At 45.2% G+C, this 16,688-nt stretch overlaps 1 protein-coding gene across 3 annotated transcripts in view; it reads right to left on the reverse strand.

The window, feature by feature from the left end:
* The window catches only part of LOC140280212 (transcription factor COE1-like), a 104,734-nt gene extending 88,696 nt beyond the window's left edge, over positions 1–16,038 (reverse strand). For all 3 annotated transcript variants that reach the window (XM_072375511.1, XM_072375510.1, XM_072375509.1), the window contains exons 1-5: positions 15,352–16,038; positions 14,498–14,654; positions 13,887–13,950; positions 13,014–13,069; positions 1,746–1,819 (exon numbers count right to left, since the gene is read on the reverse strand). In XM_072375511.1, the coding sequence (XP_072231612.1) occupies positions 1,746–1,819; positions 13,014–13,069; positions 13,887–13,950; positions 14,498–14,654; positions 15,352–15,479 (479 nt within the window). In that variant the 5' untranslated portion in view covers positions 15,480–16,038. The remainder of the gene's footprint in view (positions 1–1,745; positions 1,820–13,013; positions 13,070–13,886; positions 13,951–14,497; positions 14,655–15,351) is intronic.
* Positions 16,039–16,688: the final 650 nt, after the last annotated feature.

Here is a 16,688-nt window from a genome sequence, read left to right on the forward strand (position 1 = left end):
TCTTCCTGGTTCTGCAAGAGGTTTCTTCCTGGTTCTGCCAGAGGTTTCTTCCTGGTTCTGGTTCTTCCAGAGGTTTCTTCCTGGTTCTGGTTCTGCCAGAGGTTTCTTCCTGGTTCTGCCAGAGGTTTCCTCCTGGTTCTGGTTCTGCCAGAGGTTTCTTCCTGGTTCTGGTTCTGCCAGAGGTTTCTTCCTGGTTCTGCCAGAGGTTTCTTCCTGGTTCTGGTTCTTCCAGAGGTTTCTTCCTGAGTCTGGTTCTGCCAGAGGTTTCTTCCTGGTTCTGGTTCTTCCAGAGGTTTCTTCCTGGTTCTGGTTCTTCCAGAGGTTTCTTCCTGGTTCTGGTTCTGCCAGAGGTTTCTTCCTGGTTCTGGTTCTGCCAGAGGTTTCTTCCTGGTTCTGCCAGAGGTTTCTTCCTGGTTCTGGTTCTGCCAGAGGTTTCTTCCTGTTAAAGGGAGTCGTTCCTTTCCACAGTCCCTCAGGCTCAGGACGGGAGATTGGACTGAAGACAAGTTTCAGTCCAATCTGTTGGTTTCCTTAGCTCGGATATTATTTTTGAATTGGCTCCATATGAATTAATTGGATTATGATTACAATGAATTGAATTCCAATTGGCTTGAATTGGACTTTATTACTTAAGAGCCTTGAAATGACAATTGTTGTAATCTGGCGCTTTATAAATAAAGCTGAATTGAATTGAATTGATTTGTTCATCCTGAACACTAAAATAATCCCTTCTGGAGTAAAACCAGAGCAGATTGGCTCTGAGCATATGGTTAACAGCACCGCGGTGACATCAGGCCGCACTGATTAATGGACACCCTGAGCTCTTTGTGCACACTCTCGGTGTTTTGTGCTGTGCACGGAGCTCCTGCTGCAGAATCAGCAGAGAACACGGAGCGTTAGCCGTGACTTTGGCCGAAGCTGCTGCTGAAGATGGCCACGGTTCTGCTCTGGATGCAGAGGCTGAGGCCGCCGTGTTGCACGAAAAGCCCAAAGTGTTTATCCGTGTTCACAAATCATTCCCAACACCGGGAACCACGAGACTTTGCAGTAAAATCTGGCTCATTTCAGGATTTCATTGGATTTTTCACGAGCCTCTGCAGCAGTGGAGCCTGAGGAACATTCAGCAAAAGCTATAGAATAAAACATTAGAGCCTCGTTTCACCGCTAAAATCCCTGCTCACGCATATAGATGAAGCCCAATTTATATTGTTAGAGTTAAAGTTCGGGGAGGAACAGCAACTTAATTCATGTGCTAAATTTGAATTTTTATAACTGTGCTTTGCAGGCCTATACGTGCACATATACGTGCACATGCATACTTCTCTGTGTGTTTAAAAATCCTTGAATATGTGTGTGTTTTAGTCAGTTCCTGCATATATTTTATTGTCAGATTGTGGAGGAAGGCCCATTTGTTAGCCACAAAACAACAGAAGGGTTCAGATTGACTAATGAGTTTCTCCGTGTCCTAATTAACCAGGCGTCACACAGACACACACACGTGCAAACCGCGCACGTTTCCACACACACACATTTGCTATTGTAAAGGATAGGCTGGTAAAACGCCTCTATAAATAAACCTCTTTCCTCTCAGCCTACTTACAAAGAAATTCATCTTTAGATTATAATTAAAGCCACAACTATGAGAGCGAAAACTCATCTTACTCAACAGGATGAGCTTATATGTGGGGGGGGGGGGTTTAATAATGGTGACAGAGTAAGAAAGGTACAAGGAATCGTCATCTCACCTGCACATGATCTCGTGTGTCAGCAGCACTCTGCACATCTCCGGGTTCTTGTCTTGGCCTTCATACACAATCGCCTGCAAAGACACGGGAAAGAAGAGTTAAGGTTTTAAGGTTTTAAGAGTCCAGCCGGAAAAATAAGCTTCTATTTGGTTTTTAAGCCAAAAAACGTAGGAAAAAAAAGCAGAATTCAATGATTTTCAGTCACAAAACAACATGGAAACATCTGAAATGTCAGGTTGAATTAGGTGGAAAAGGAAGAAAACTGGATATTCAGGAGCACCTCACAGAGGCAGAGTCTCTCACTGCTAAAGTCGTCAAAGGTTCAGCAAATAATGCAAAATAAATAAGCTGCGGAGCAATTTCAGAGTGAATTCCTCCATGTAGAAGGGTGAAGACCCTGAAGAGTCCATCATCCACGAGGAATCATTTCATCAAAAGAGTTAACGAATCTGGACATCTCTGTGTGAAAGGGTCAGGGCTGGAAATCAATACTGGGGCCCTGGGGCAGTACTAGCTTAAAAAGAAAGAAATATCCCTCTTTTTATTCATTTCATTGCTCGGGAACACTTCCAGAAACCATTGTCAGGTTAAAGCTAAAGAAGAAGCCACATGTGAACATGATCTGGAAACTTTCTCTGGACCGAAGCTGGTTTCCACTGAGGCAAAGTGGAAAACGGCTCTGTGGTCGCGCTAATTCTCCCTGAAAATAAGGGACGCTGCATTCTATGGACTAAGGAGAAGGGGGACCATCTGGCTGGTTGTCAGCGCTCAGTTCCAGAGGCTGCATTGCTGTGTTATGGGGGTAAATTAATGCCTGTGGTGCTGGTAACTTCCACATGTGCTGACATATGTACAGGTTTTAAAGCTGTCTTTTTCAAGGAATAGAGACACCGTTTCAGACTAAAATAGTGTTTTTTTTAAATATTTGCATTGATAGCTGACTGGATATGGTCCACCACATAGTTCCCATCCCAACTTTTGCCCATATGGCTTCATCTCAGCTTCTTTCTCAGGTTTTAAAGCTACTGCAGCGAACACAGACTCCCATCCAGTCTTTTTCAAGGAATAGAGACACCGTTTCAGACTAAAATAGTGTTTTTTTTTAAATATTTGCATTGATAGCTGACTGGATATGGTCCACCACATAGTTCCCATCCCAACTTTTGCCCATATGGCTTCATCTCAGCTTCTTTCTCAGGTTTTAAAGCTACAGACTCCCATCCAGTCTTTTTCAAGGAATAGAGACACCGTTTCAGACTAAAATAGTGTTTTTTTTAATATTTGCATTGATAGCTGACTGGATATGGTCCACCACATAGTTCCCATCCCAACTTTTGCCCATATGGCTTCATCTCAGCTTCTTTCTCAGGTTTTAAAGCTACCGACTCCCATCCAGTCTTTTTCAAGGAATAGAGACACCGTTTCAGACTAAAATAGTGTCTTTTTTTTAATATTTGCATTGATAGCTGACTGGATATGGTCCACCACATAGTTCCCATCCCAACTTTTGCCCATATGGCTTCATCTCAGCTTCTTTCTCAGGTTTTAAAGCTACTGCAGCGAACACAGACTCCCATCCAGTCTTTTTCAAGGAATAGAGACACCGTTTCAGACTAAAATAGTGTTTTTTTTAATATTTGCATTGATAGCTGACTGGATATGGTCCACCACATAGTTCCCATCCCAACTTTTGCCCATATGGCTTCATCTCAGCTTCTTTCTCAGGTTTTAAAGCTACCGACTCCCATCCAGTCTTTTTCAAGGAATAGAGACACCGTTTCAGACTAAAATAGTGTTTTTTTTTAAATATTTGCATTGATAGCTGACTGGATATGGTCCACCACATAGTTCCCATCCCAACTTTTGCCCATATGGCTTCATCTCAGCTTCTTTCTCAGGTTTTAAAGCTACCGACTCCCATCTAGTCTTTTTCAAGGAATAGAGACACCGTTTCAGACTAAAATAGTGGGTTTTTTTTAAATATTTGCATTGATAGCTGACTGGATATGGTCCACCACATAGTTCCCATCCCAACTTTTGCCCATATGGCTTAATCTCAGCTTCTTTCTCAAGTTTTAAAGCTACTGCAGCGAACACCGACTCCCATCCAGTCTTTTTCAAGGAATAGAGACACCGTTTCAGACTAAAATAGTGTTTTTTTTAAATATTTGCATTGATAGCTGACTGGATATGGTCCACCACATAGTTCCCATCCCAACTTTTGCCCATATGGCTTCATCTCAGCTTCTTTCTCAGGTTTTAAAGCTACCGACTCCCATCTAGTCTTTTTCAAGGAATAGAGACACCGTTTCAGACTAAAATAGTGTTTTTTTTTAAATATTTGCATTGATAGCTGACTGGATATGGTCCACCACATAGTTCCCATCCCAACTTTTGCCCATATGGCTTCATCTCAGCTTCTTTCTCAGGTTTTAAAGCTACCGACTCCCATCCAGTCTTTTTCAAGGAATAGAGACACCGTTTCAGACTAAAATAGTGTTTTTTTTTAAATATTTGCATTGATAGCTGACTGGATATGGTCCACCACATAGTTCCCATCCCAACTTTTGCCCATATGGCTTCATCTCAGCTTCTTTCTCAGGTTTTAAAGCTACTGCAGCGAACACAGACTCCCATCCAGTCTTTTTCAAGGAATAGAGACACCGTTTCAGACTAAAATAGTGTTTTTTTTTTAAATATTTGCATTGATAGCTGACTGGATATGGTCCACCACATAGTTCCCATCCCAACTTTTGCCCATATGGCTTCATCTCAGCTTCTTTCTCAGGTTTTAAAGCTACCGACTCCCATCCAGTCTTTTTCAAGGAATAGAGACACCGTTTCAGACTAAAATAGTGTTTTTTTTTAAAATATTTGCATTGATAGCTGACTGGATATGGTCCACCACATAGTTCCCATCCCAACTTTTGCCCATATGGCTTCATCTCAGCTTCTTTCTCAGGTTTTAAAGCTACCGACTCCCATCCAGTCTTTTTCAAGGAATAGAGACACCGTTTCAGACTAAAATAGTGTGTTTTTTTTAAATATTTGCATTGATAGCTGACTGGATATGGTCCACCACATAGTTCCCATCCCAACTTTTGCCCATATGGCTTCATCTCAGCTTCTTTCTCAGGTTTTAAAGCTACTGCAGCGAACACAGACTCCCATCCAGTCTTTTTAAAGGAATAGAGACACCGTTTCAGACTAAAATAGTGTTTTTTTTTTAAATATTTGCATTGATAGCTGACTGGATATGGTCCACCACATAGTTCCCATCCCAACTTTTGCCCATATGGCTTCATCTCAGCTTCTTTCTCAGGTTTTAAAGCTACCGACTCCCATCTAGTCTTTTTCAAGGAATAGAGACACCGTTTCAGACTAAAATAGTGTTTTTTTTAAATATTTGCATTGATAGCTGACTGGATATGGTCCACCACATAGTTCCAATCCCAACTTTTGCCCATATGGCTTCATCTCAGCTTCTTTCTCAGGATTAAAGCTACCGACTCCCATCCAGTCTTTTTCAAGGAATAGAGACACCGTTTCAGACTAAAATAGTGTTTTTTTTTTTAATATTTGCATTGATAGCTGACTGGATATGGTCCACCACATAGTTCCCATCCCAACTTTTGCCCATATGGCTTCATCTCAGCTTCTTTCTCAGGTTTTAAAGCTACCGACTCCCATCCAGTCTTTTTCAAGGAATAGAGACACCGTTTCAGACTAAAATAGTGTTTTTTTTTAAATATTTGCATTGATAGCTGACTGGATATGGTCCACCACATAGTTCCCATCCCAACTTTTGCCCATATGGCTTCATCTCAGCTTCTTTCTCAGGTTTTAAAGCTACCGACTCCCATCCAGTCTTTTTCAAGGAATAGAGACACCGTTTCAGACTAAAATAGTGGTTTTTTTAAATATTTGCATTGATAGCTGACTGGATATGGTCCACCACATAGTTCCCATCACAACTTTTGCCCATATGGCTTCATCTCAGCTTCTTTCTCAGGTTTTAAAGCTACTGCAGCGAACACAGACTCCCATCCAGTCTTTTTCAAGGAATAGAGACACCGTTTCAGACTAAAATACTGTTTTTTTTTAAATATTTGCATTGATAGCTGAGTGGATATGGTCCACCACATAGTTCCCATCCCAACTTTTGCCCATATGGCTTCATCTCAGCTTCTTTCTCAGGTTTTAAAGCTACCGACTCCCATCCAGTCTTTTTCAAGGAATAGAGACACCGTTTCAGACTAAAATAGTGTTTTTTTTTAAATATTTGCATTGATAGCTGACTGGATATGGTCCACCACATAGTTCCCATCCCAACTTTTGCCCATATGGCTTCATCCCAGCTCTTTCTCACGCTATGCACCAACTTTACTCTTCTACCTACATTCAACAGGGCTGCTAAGGCTCGCTGTGGGACCTTTAATCAAAGGCTGGACACACTCTGCATCTATGAAGGTTTACAGACTATTAAAAGTTAAAGGGAGGCTACTGACTTAAGATTTTTCATTGAATATCTCACTTTAAGACATTTTCTGTGTTTTGAGGTAAATATTGCATGAAGAGAATTGCTTCTATTCTTATATACATCGGGCCACACGGTGGTGGGTTGGTTAGCGCCATTGCTTCACAGCAAGAGGGCTCATGGTTCGATTCCCAGCCCTGTGAGGAGTTTGCATGTGTCCAAAAACATGCACGTCAGGCTAATTGGTGACCCCAACCTTTCTGGAACCACTCATACCATCACTTTAATGTTCAGTCAATGGTAAGCTGCTTACAGTTAGCATTCTTACTGATTAAATTGTATTTTCTTTGTATTCAATAGATGTTTTTATCTAAAGAAACTTAAAAAGCTACAGCCTCTACGGATAGATCTCTTGAACTTTGATTATAGATGTCTACACTAAATTTAAGATGTCAAAAGGTCCTTAGAAATAAAGTCACATGATGTTACTTCACATATCAAAATGGTTGTGTTGAGTTGTGAAAACTTATGATTTAAACATGTTACCACATTTTAATTTAACTATTGATATTCATAATGAAATTTTTACAAATTACGTTGCATTTTGGATATTCAAATCATGTTAGATAGCTGGATTGAACTTTTTGACTGTTTCTTGTGGGAATTCTATTGTATTCCTTCTATATGTCAAGAATGTTACTTTGGATAAGTAAAATAATTACTTTGATCTTGAAGAGCTTAATTACATAGATCAGCAATGCAAAACAAGGTTAATTCTCAAATGTCACACATCCAGTATCAGTCCTACTCGCTGAAAGGTGCCAGTCACTGCCTGCACCAGTGCACGTATGCATGAAAGAGCATTTGCATTTTTTCAGTCCACTGCACTCTGCAGCTACCAAAGATTCTGCAGCAAAGCTCTACTTTCATACTGAAAGGACAATAATTCCTCTTTTATTCCGTAGCCTCGTGGCACGAAAGCTGGAAAAGTGTCCCACTTCACCTTGAAGAACACACAGATCAGCGGTAACACGTGCACGATCACACCTTTTGTCTCAGCACAGCCCCCCTGCCTCCACACAAACTGGCATGTAGCTCGTTTTAGAGCAGGGGTCGGGAACCTTTTTGACTAAAATCTGGAAATTTATTTCAATGAGAGCCATATAATATATTTTAGTAGCTCAGTAGCTCTTGGCACGCTTTCTTTCTGCTGCCTCCTGCCGGGTATTTTGATGCAAAGGTAGCATGGCGCGTGTTTTTCGACCGTTTCATCGATGTAATTTTGTCTTTGCAAATTAGACACACCGCAGAATTTGCTCTCTCCACAAAGGCGAATTCTTCAGTCCATTCGGCCTGAAATGTACGATACTCGTCATCTTTTTTTCTTTTCGCCATCTTCTTCGTCGAAGGGTTAGCTTTGAGCTAATGACCGAGCAGACTGATTCAAAAGGGGGCGTTTACCTGTTTTACGCTGCCAACGTAGTCCAGAATCATCCAATTACAATAATGCTCCTGCAGCCCTGAACAGGACATGAAAAATCGATGGATGGATTAAAACAAGTGAGAATATTTAGTTTTATCTGCAAGCCAGATGCAGTCATCAAAAGAGCCACAGCTGGCTCACGAGCCATAGGTTCCCGACCCATCAGCTGACATGCTTTAGAGCATCCACACAAACTGGCATGTAGCTCGTTTTAGAGCAGGGGTCGGGAACCTTTTTGACTAAGAGAGCCATGAAAGCAAAAAATTTGGAAATTTATTTCAATGAGAGCCATATAATATATTTTAGTAGCTCAGTAGCTCTAGCTTGTACCCTGCTCAGTAGCTCTTGGCACGCTTTCTTTCTGCTGCCTCCTGCCGGGTATTTTGATGCAAAGGTAGCATGGCGCGTGTTTTTCGACCGTTTCATCGATGTAATTTTGTCTTTGCAAATTAGACACACCGCAGAATTTGCTCTCTCCACAAAGGCGAATTCTTCAGTCCATTCGGGGGCCTGAAATGTACGATACTCGTCATCTTTTCTTCTTCGTCGAAGGGTTAGCTTTGAGCTAATGACCGAGCAGACTGATTCAAAAGGGGGCGTTTACCTGTTTTACAACGGCCAACGTAGTCCAGCATCATCCAATTAAAATAATGCTCCTGCAGCCCTGAACAGGACATGAAAAATCGATGGATGGATTAAAACAAGCAAGAATATTTAGTTTTATCTGCGAGCCAGATGCAATCATCAAAAGAGCCACAGCTGGCTCGCGAGCCATAGGTTCCCGACCCATCAGCTGACATGCTTTAGAGCATCCACACAAACTGGCATGTAGCTCGTTTTAGAGCATCCACACAAAACCAAGGGCATCCCATCAGCTGAGCAGCTGAATCTCTGAAGTCTTTAAATTCATAAGGGCCACACTTTCTGCCTCCATTATACTTCATTCCTGGGTTGTGTTAGGAAGCTCAGAGTGGAGTGAACCCCCCACTAAGCTATCCATCAGTCAGTATGCACACCCTGTCTGTCTTTGGTCTATTCCAGTCCGTTTGATCTGTCATTCCAAACTGCAGCGACTCGCACCGAGTGACAAGCTCACTTTTCCCAAGGAGCGGTGAGGAAGTTTCTGTCCTTTGTAATAATCTTCAGCTCAGGTTCAGTCGACCTGCTGCCACCAAGTTAGCAGAAGTGAATTAAGTTCCTGTGGTGAAAGCTGAACAGCTCTAAAAACTGCAGCCCTGCAGAGTCCCACTGATGTTGGCATGAAACGCCGAACTTATTCAGAGCTAATAATCATGTCTGAGGCCCCTGAGCTCTTCCCAAAGCTCCAAACTCAGTAAAACACAAGCTTCAAATCGCTTATTGTAACCAGCGACTGGCCTTGTTTTCATCGGATTCAGGGTGTTGACTCAGAGACAGGACAGGAACCACCTGTGGCATTTCTAAACTGTGTGAACTCAGATGTTCTTTATGGGGCCCCAGCGTGAGCAAAGCCTGCAGACAGAGCCCCTCATTTGCTGAAACTGGTCCAGAAAGGAGCTCGAAGCTCTGCAGGATTAATTGAGAGTTTCATACTAATAGCTATTTGTCTCCAAGACCCCCCTTGTTTTCTGGAATTGGAGCCTCTTTGTGTTTCAGGGCCCGGGGCCCTTGTCAGTTACAATTATTCCATCTGAAACTCCCTGCTGAAAATGTTCTGAGACGTGAACCTGAGCGGCTGAAGGTGGTCCAGGCCTCCAGGGACGTGCACACCCAGGCCATCCAAGCGTGATGGGTGACAGGAAACAAAGAAAATACGAGCTTAAAGCAGAAGCTGCGACGTTGAGCTGCCATTTCGAAGAAAACTGGGCTGCTCAGAACACAAAATAAACCTTTTAAATGACCACAGAGATAAGGAGTTCCTGTTGACCCAACAGCCGAGTGACTGGATGTGTGCCTCTAATCTCTCTCTGTCAACACCGAAGCTGTAAAATTACCACGATTACAGCTTAATGAAAGCAAATCTGAGCGCAGGAAATCTAAAAAGATCAACTCTATTCCAGCCCGGCTCGCTGTGTCCCGGGAAAAGAAGGTCAAACCAACGAAATACATCAGTTTAATCTCCTCCTCTCACATCTTCCCACTTTGGTGCACTTTTGCTCTGGAGTTTTCTCTCTGACGCCCACACACTGGAACTCAGAAGGAAACCTTCAAACCTGGGGCCAGCTGAATGGATTCATCTCAAAGAGCTCATCTTACACTCATTTGGTGGGTCCACTATAACGAGTTTACACTGTTTTGCATCTAAAATCCTCTATTTTGGCTCTTTTTAAGGCCCAATCCTGCCAGCTGATTGGTCCAAAGCGAGCAGCTCGTTCTTCGTTCTGAAAGCATCCTCAAAGCCAGCATTAAGCACATTTATTGGAAGTGATGTCATCAAGCAGCAGAATAAAAGGCCGAACTCCAGGGTAAGAACTCTGGGCTTTCTCACTTTCTAACATACTCATTATCTGGCTCAACTTAGACATTTGATTGGCTGGAATAATATGCATTTATGCTTTACACCGTGGAGCATGAGCCGAGCCCCGGGGCCAGTTTGAGCATCTAATTCAGCTGCCAAACACAGGGGGGGCTGGGAGGAGGTGGAGCAACCTGTTAACCTTTAAAACTAAGGTTTTTTCCTTGTTTCAGGTAAACATTTTGTCTGGGAAAAGCCCACAAACAATGAAGCGAATGGCTGATAAATCTGTGATGAACGGCTCTTAAAGCCTTCCAACAGACAGCCCCCCCCCCCCCTCTCAGATGACCTGTTCATGCAGGAAACCAATCAAAAACATCTGCAGAATAAACACAAGATCATTTCACCAACAAAGTGAGCAGATTAGCTCTTTAGCTCTTCTCCTTGCAGGCAAACTGTAAATGATCTCCAGCTGGCTACTGTTGGCTCTTCCTGGTCTTTGCCAGTAATTCTCTGCTTCGCTTCGACTCTTCAGGAGAGCTGCAGTTTCCTGCTTTCCGGGGGGGGGGGGGGGGGGGGGGCTCAGCCATTGTTGATCATAAAAAAGGAAGATTGCATAAACTGAGGTCTTCATTTGTTCAGTAAGGTACTCTTGTCCTGCTTGGCAAGCAGACATCTGGAGCTCCAGGAGGAAAAACTGACAAGGCTAAAAATAATTCCCTTTACCCCCCCCCCCTCTGTGACAGGCTCCCGTGTAAATGTGCCGCTTCCTCTGCCTCCCTGCCCCTGTTTGTCTCATATTCTCCATCCTGTCACTTCGCCTCCTGTCTTTCATCCCACCTCCCTCTCCGCGGGTCTTTCGCGCAGCATCTTTGCTGCTCTCTCGCGCACCTTTGAAGGAGCGTGACACGCGCGGCGTGTAAACGAGCAGGGGAACACTCTTCCTCCCGCGTTAGTGTCAGCCTGACTAGTGAGCCAGTGATCCGTCAGGGCCGCGCTGACAGATGCTTTACGCTCACCTTCTCCGTTTCACATAATCAGTGCTGGCCGCGAGCACGCGCACACGGGAGAGTAACAGAGCCTCGTCATTAGGGTGGGCTTTACTTTTCCCGGCAGTAGACAGAGAACTGGGGAATAAATACCTGACTTTTAATACAAGGCAGCACCAAAACAGCATCCAAAAAGTGAAAGTCGATGGATCGATCCATCCACGTGCAACAAATCTGCAGGTTAGTGACGTAAAGACTAAAGAGAAACACATCCTGGTGTCACTTCCAGGCCACCTGCTGCTCCAGCAGCCTCCATGACTCACTGGAGGTGAGACTTTCTGCAGTTTCATGCACTCTGGGTTTATTTCCAGGTCTAAATCCCTTCTGATCCACGCGGTTTGTCCAGAGCATATTCTACCTCATTGCAACTGTTTCGCCCTTATCTTCGTCTATTTCTGGACTCTAACCGTCTTTAAAATATGTCCGAGGTATGCTCCGGCTGCAGCCTGCGGGGTCTGGATTAGCAGGTCCGCTTTCGGAGCCGCAGAAGATGGTGATGTGAGCGGGAAACTGTGTCCGTTCAGCTTCAGATGCAGAACAAAGCCTCTGAAAACGGCAGAAACTTAGCTGCTGACCGCTGAGTTTTTCCTTTAGATCAAATCGATCGACATCAGTGCCACTCTGTGTGTGTGTGCGCGCGTGCGTGCGTGTGTGTGTGGTCAGAGAGACAGCAGCCATGACATCACTGACCAACTAAGCCAACCACACAGCTGTTTTGGTTCGGCCACCTGTTAATATTCCTCTTCTGCCGGGAATAGCAGCGCACGCGGGCCTCAGACTCAGTCCATTCATCACGGACAGCCGAACCTGAACCAGAACTAAATCAGGCCCTAATCTCACCCCGAACCTCCCAACAAAGGTGCACACTCAGCCAACTGAGCTGCCAGTTCACGCTCTTCCCCACGCGCACACCTGCTTTTATCAACACCTCGAGGAAAAGTGATTTTTCTTCTCCTTTCTTTCCTTTTTAAACATAAAAACTTTTCTTTTGGTGGCTCCAAAAATATCCATTTAATTCCAGTCAGCTTGGGGATGAATCTGTGCGCGCGCGCACGCGTTTGACGGCTTAAACCTGCAGCGGGTGCGAGGCCTAACGAAGCGGTCCCCCCGCTGAGCTGAAGCTAAACAGTGTTACTGTGACACAGTGTGGTCTCGCGCGCCTGCCAGACACACTCACGCACACACAGTGCGTGGCGCAGTGTGGCAGCAGTAATGTGAGACTCCGCCGGAGCCTGGAGCCACATTAGCAAGTATTCAGTGCATGGCGTGCTTTCCTGGCGACGCACGCGCGCACACACACGCTGCATTAGACATATCTCACTCGCTGTTTCTTCCAGGAAAATAAAAAGTAAAAAAAAAGGGGAAATTCTAATTGTTTACCTGAGGCGCAAAAAGGCTAAAAGCGTCAGTTTTCTATCAGCTGTTCTACCCTGATTTATCTGCCTCTTCTAACAATAAACAACACTTCTAACACATAAACAAAAGCATTCAGAACTAAATTGGATCCGATCGGAACGTGTTTGCCACTCAGCGGACCAGATCCCAGAGGTGCTGTTTATCTCTCCGTGAGCGGCAGAATTACGCTCCTGTTCCTCAAAAAAGCGCCTGGAGCCGTGCGGTGCTGTGCGCGAGCGTGCGTGCGTGCCCCCACCCAGTGGAAACGCCCACCCGCTCAATCACACACACACACGCGCGCGCGCACCCCGTCAGTGTGCGCAGGTACATGCAGAGAAAGCAGGGCGGCGGATCAGTGGAGGGCCTCATTGTCAGAGATGTAACAGGAGAGGTGACAGGAGAGTGTGCGTGCGCGTGTGCGTGTGCTTACCTGTTTAGTCATGGAGTCTATGAGTCGAACATAAAAGTCCTGCTCTGTTCTGATGCCTGTGGGGAGGCAAAAGAGGAGGAAAAATCATTAATTTGACACCGAACAGCACGTTAAAAACACGTCAAATGAGCTTAAATTGAGTAAATATTTACAATAAAACGGGTTCACATAAATATCTGCATCTGCGAGATGGAAAAGCGAAAGAAGGAAAAAACCCTCCTCACATGGAACATGTAAAAACTTGATATTTTGTCTATTAATTGTTGAAGAAAGAGTCGATTCCAGCTGCAGGAAGAACAAATCAGCGCTGCCTGCTTGGCCCGCTCTCACGTGCAATCTGACGCGGAAATCTTCACGAGACCAAAAAAAAGGGTCCAGAGGAAATTTAAACACATAAAAGATGGACCATCTCATCAGTTCACATTTTAAAAACAGAGTCCCGCGTAAAGCTGGAGTCACACGCGCACAGAGCCTGAATATGTTTCCTATCAACAAGTGAAGGCCACGTTCTGTGGCTGCGCGTGACTCCCGCGAGCCTGGAAACTGCTGCCCTTTTTTCAGGCTGCACAACCGGAGTTAGGGACAGCGAAGAAGCCACAAAGCTGCGACTAATTTCCCGCAACAGCTGCGCTGAAATTAGCGGAAAAGATGCGATGAAGCTGCTGTTTCTGTGGCGCGAGCCAGCTACGGCAGCCTGTTGGTCCTCCGCAGCGTTTCCTCTCATTGCTTTGAGGACAGGGGACATTTCCCCCCGTTAAATATTAGAAAATAAAATAAAAATAAATAAAAAAAGTTTCTGCGCGTGTGCGTGATTTATCACAGAAGGCAATCCAGCTGATTTGGTGAATAATGCGCGCGCGTCGGGCCACTCACCGTTACTGTAGAGAAGCTGCAGCCGGTAATGAATCCCGTTATTGGTCTTCTCCCCGCTCGTCTCCTTAACACACACACGCACACGCACACGCACACAACAAACACTGAACTTTCTGTGGAAATGTCGAAACTTTTCAAGCATCTTCCTGCGCGTGCAGACCGGATATAATTCACAACATTTAAGGTAAAATTCAAAATGAAGGCATTTATATTCACGGCTGATATATTCTAGATGCGGAACCTTGTAATTTCCTCCTGTGTTGTTGTGGATTTTTAATTCCTCCCTAATTACTGGTTATGTTTGCGGGGACCAATAAAGCCGACACTAAATCCTCGCGCTGCATTGCGATGTCATAATTGATGAAGAGGTTGTTGTTTGAATAGTTGAATTAAGCTGTAAATGAAAAGGATTTAAGGGTTTTATATTTGTCATTTTCACACATGCACGGAGGAGAGGTTTGTCTGTAAGGTTTAATAATAATAATAATAATAATAACACTCATCCTGAGAATAATAATGCAGAGAAGTGATATTCTGCACTGACATCAGCAGCATCTTTGGATAATCGGGCCTGTGGGAAATCTAAAGCTTTATTTACTCTCTGCACCGACCTTCTCCTTCTCGATGAAGTCCACGAAGTTGGTCCTCTCGATCTCCACCGGCTGGCCCTGCCGGTCGTACAGAGCCAGGACGAAGTGGAAGAAGTTGGACTTCCGCAGGTTGGAGGGCGGCTGCTTCTCGAAGTGAGCCCGGGCCAGACCCACTCCGCTGCGGACACACAGGCGTAAATGAGTCGCTTTTAGAAATGAAAAGTTACCCTTTCAGACTAAATCAGACTTATCCTACGGCGCGGGGCCTGGAAGAAGGAGAAAATCCAGTTTGCGCGCGTGTTTATCAAGCTTTAAATATCAGGCACAACTTTTTTTTTCCTCTTTTTTACATCATTAAAAATTAAACCAGCAAATAAACACTCCAAACCAACCCCCCCCCCCCCCCCCCCACAAACTGTCGGCTAGCTGAATTGCTCAGGTTGTTTCTCGTGTCGAAGGGGGCCAGGATTTATTTATTCACCTTCCCTGTCGGAATTCGTTTAATAAAATACAAAGGTGTGTTTGTTCAGAAAAGAGGGCATATTTCCTTCATTCTGAAGCCCTCAGCATAATTTAACCAAATTTATTCTTTTATCCATTTCAGTGTCGCGCTCCTTATCTAACGACAACGCGCGTTTTATGCGTAAATCTGCGGTACGCGCTCGTGTTGCCATTAACTGCTGGTTAATGTTGTAAAATGATTCTGAATACGAATCTTTATTCTCCCAAAGTATCCGGTTAAATCCAGAAGTCCTTCTCTGGACAACAGCCCCCAGTCTGCAGGATCCGCGCACACAAAACGCACGTTGTTTCCATCTTTTCGGAAGCCTGCGTGACGGAGGGTTGCGGTTCCTCCTGAACCGGGCAGAGCTCACCTTTGGGCGGCCGTGTTGGCATCCAGCACGCCGCCCCCCTGCATCCAGCTCCGGACGTTCATGCCTCCAAGCGGCTCCTCTTTCAGGCTGCTGCCGCCTCTCTGGATGCTCTCCTGTATCCCAAACATCAACAGACCTCCTGAGCCCGATTCCGGTCTCTATCCTCCCGGCGGTGCACTTGTTCTGCGGAGGATCCCGATTCACGCGGAGCTTCGTTAGAAATCAGGAGCTGCGCGCTTTATTCCTCCGACTCTAGTCCTGGTGTGGGAGTGGATTCAGAAACATAGCAGAACACTGTGATCCAAAACGTCCAAACATTTGAATTACGGCTTTAAGTCGCTGGAAACGGGATGACGAGAACTAGTTTGGAAAGATGTTAAAAAGTCACTCCTGGTGCGCTGCGGGATCCACACTTTGAGCCGTCAGGGAGGGGGAAAAGCGATCAATAGCACCCGGATCAGATGTCATCATCATCTGACACTTCTTTCTTCCTCTTTTTGTTCTTTGCGCTCTTTTACTCCGCCTCAGCCTTGCGGTCCGGGACGTGTTGTGGGGTCGATGGTGTCCGGAGCAGCGAGGACTCTGAGCTCTCTCCACTCCGCGCGCTCTCTGAGGAAATCGCTTCGCGACTCTTCCCAAAGGACCCTCTCTGAGAACCAAACGCGATCTTCTCCCGCCCCGGGGAGAGTGAGAGAGGGAGGGAGAGAGAGATAGAGTGAGAGGCAGAAGGGATGGGGTAAAAAAAGGAAAAAAAAAGGGAGGGGACGGACGGAGAGGAGGGGAAAGGACAGGGCGAGAAACAGAGAGAAGACGCCCCCAAAACAAAGGCGAGAGTGGAGTCAGGTCTGCCTCACGCGGCTGCCGCGGAGCTCATCTGGCCCGGTTCGGGTGCCCGCTTCGGACTGCGCTCTGGCTTGATGGACTTTGGGGGGGTGGGGTCAAAGCAAAAGGTTTCTCTTGGACCAGATAAAGTCTTGCGCGCAAAGTTGTGCGTGGCGGCGCAGAGCTGTAGCGCAAAATGTGCGGAAAGAAAGAGCCGGAGCGGGGCGGACATCTCAGGCCCCGTTGATTTAAATACCTCAAACGTTTCACGCACGGTTACGAGCGGAAAATCAAAAGAGGAAGCTGGAAACGCACGTGTGATTGTGCCCACAAAAAAAAAAGCATCCCTCAGGCTGACAGAAACCAAACTCCGAAATTCTTTCACAGAAAATCAAATAATCTGCCGACGTTCACGTGCATCTGATCTGGAATCAGAACATTTTATTCAGGCTCCATCAGCTGGAGGCTCAACTCCGAGCCTTTTTTTCAGCGTCACAACTTATTCCTGGTCGCCA

Source organism: Leuresthes tenuis, unplaced genomic scaffold (genome assembly GCF_036924035.1).
Source record: "Leuresthes tenuis unplaced genomic scaffold, fLeuTen1.0.hap1 SCAF_21, whole genome shotgun sequence".
NCBI classification, from domain to species: domain Eukaryota; kingdom Metazoa; phylum Chordata; class Actinopteri; order Atheriniformes; family Atherinopsidae; genus Leuresthes; species Leuresthes tenuis.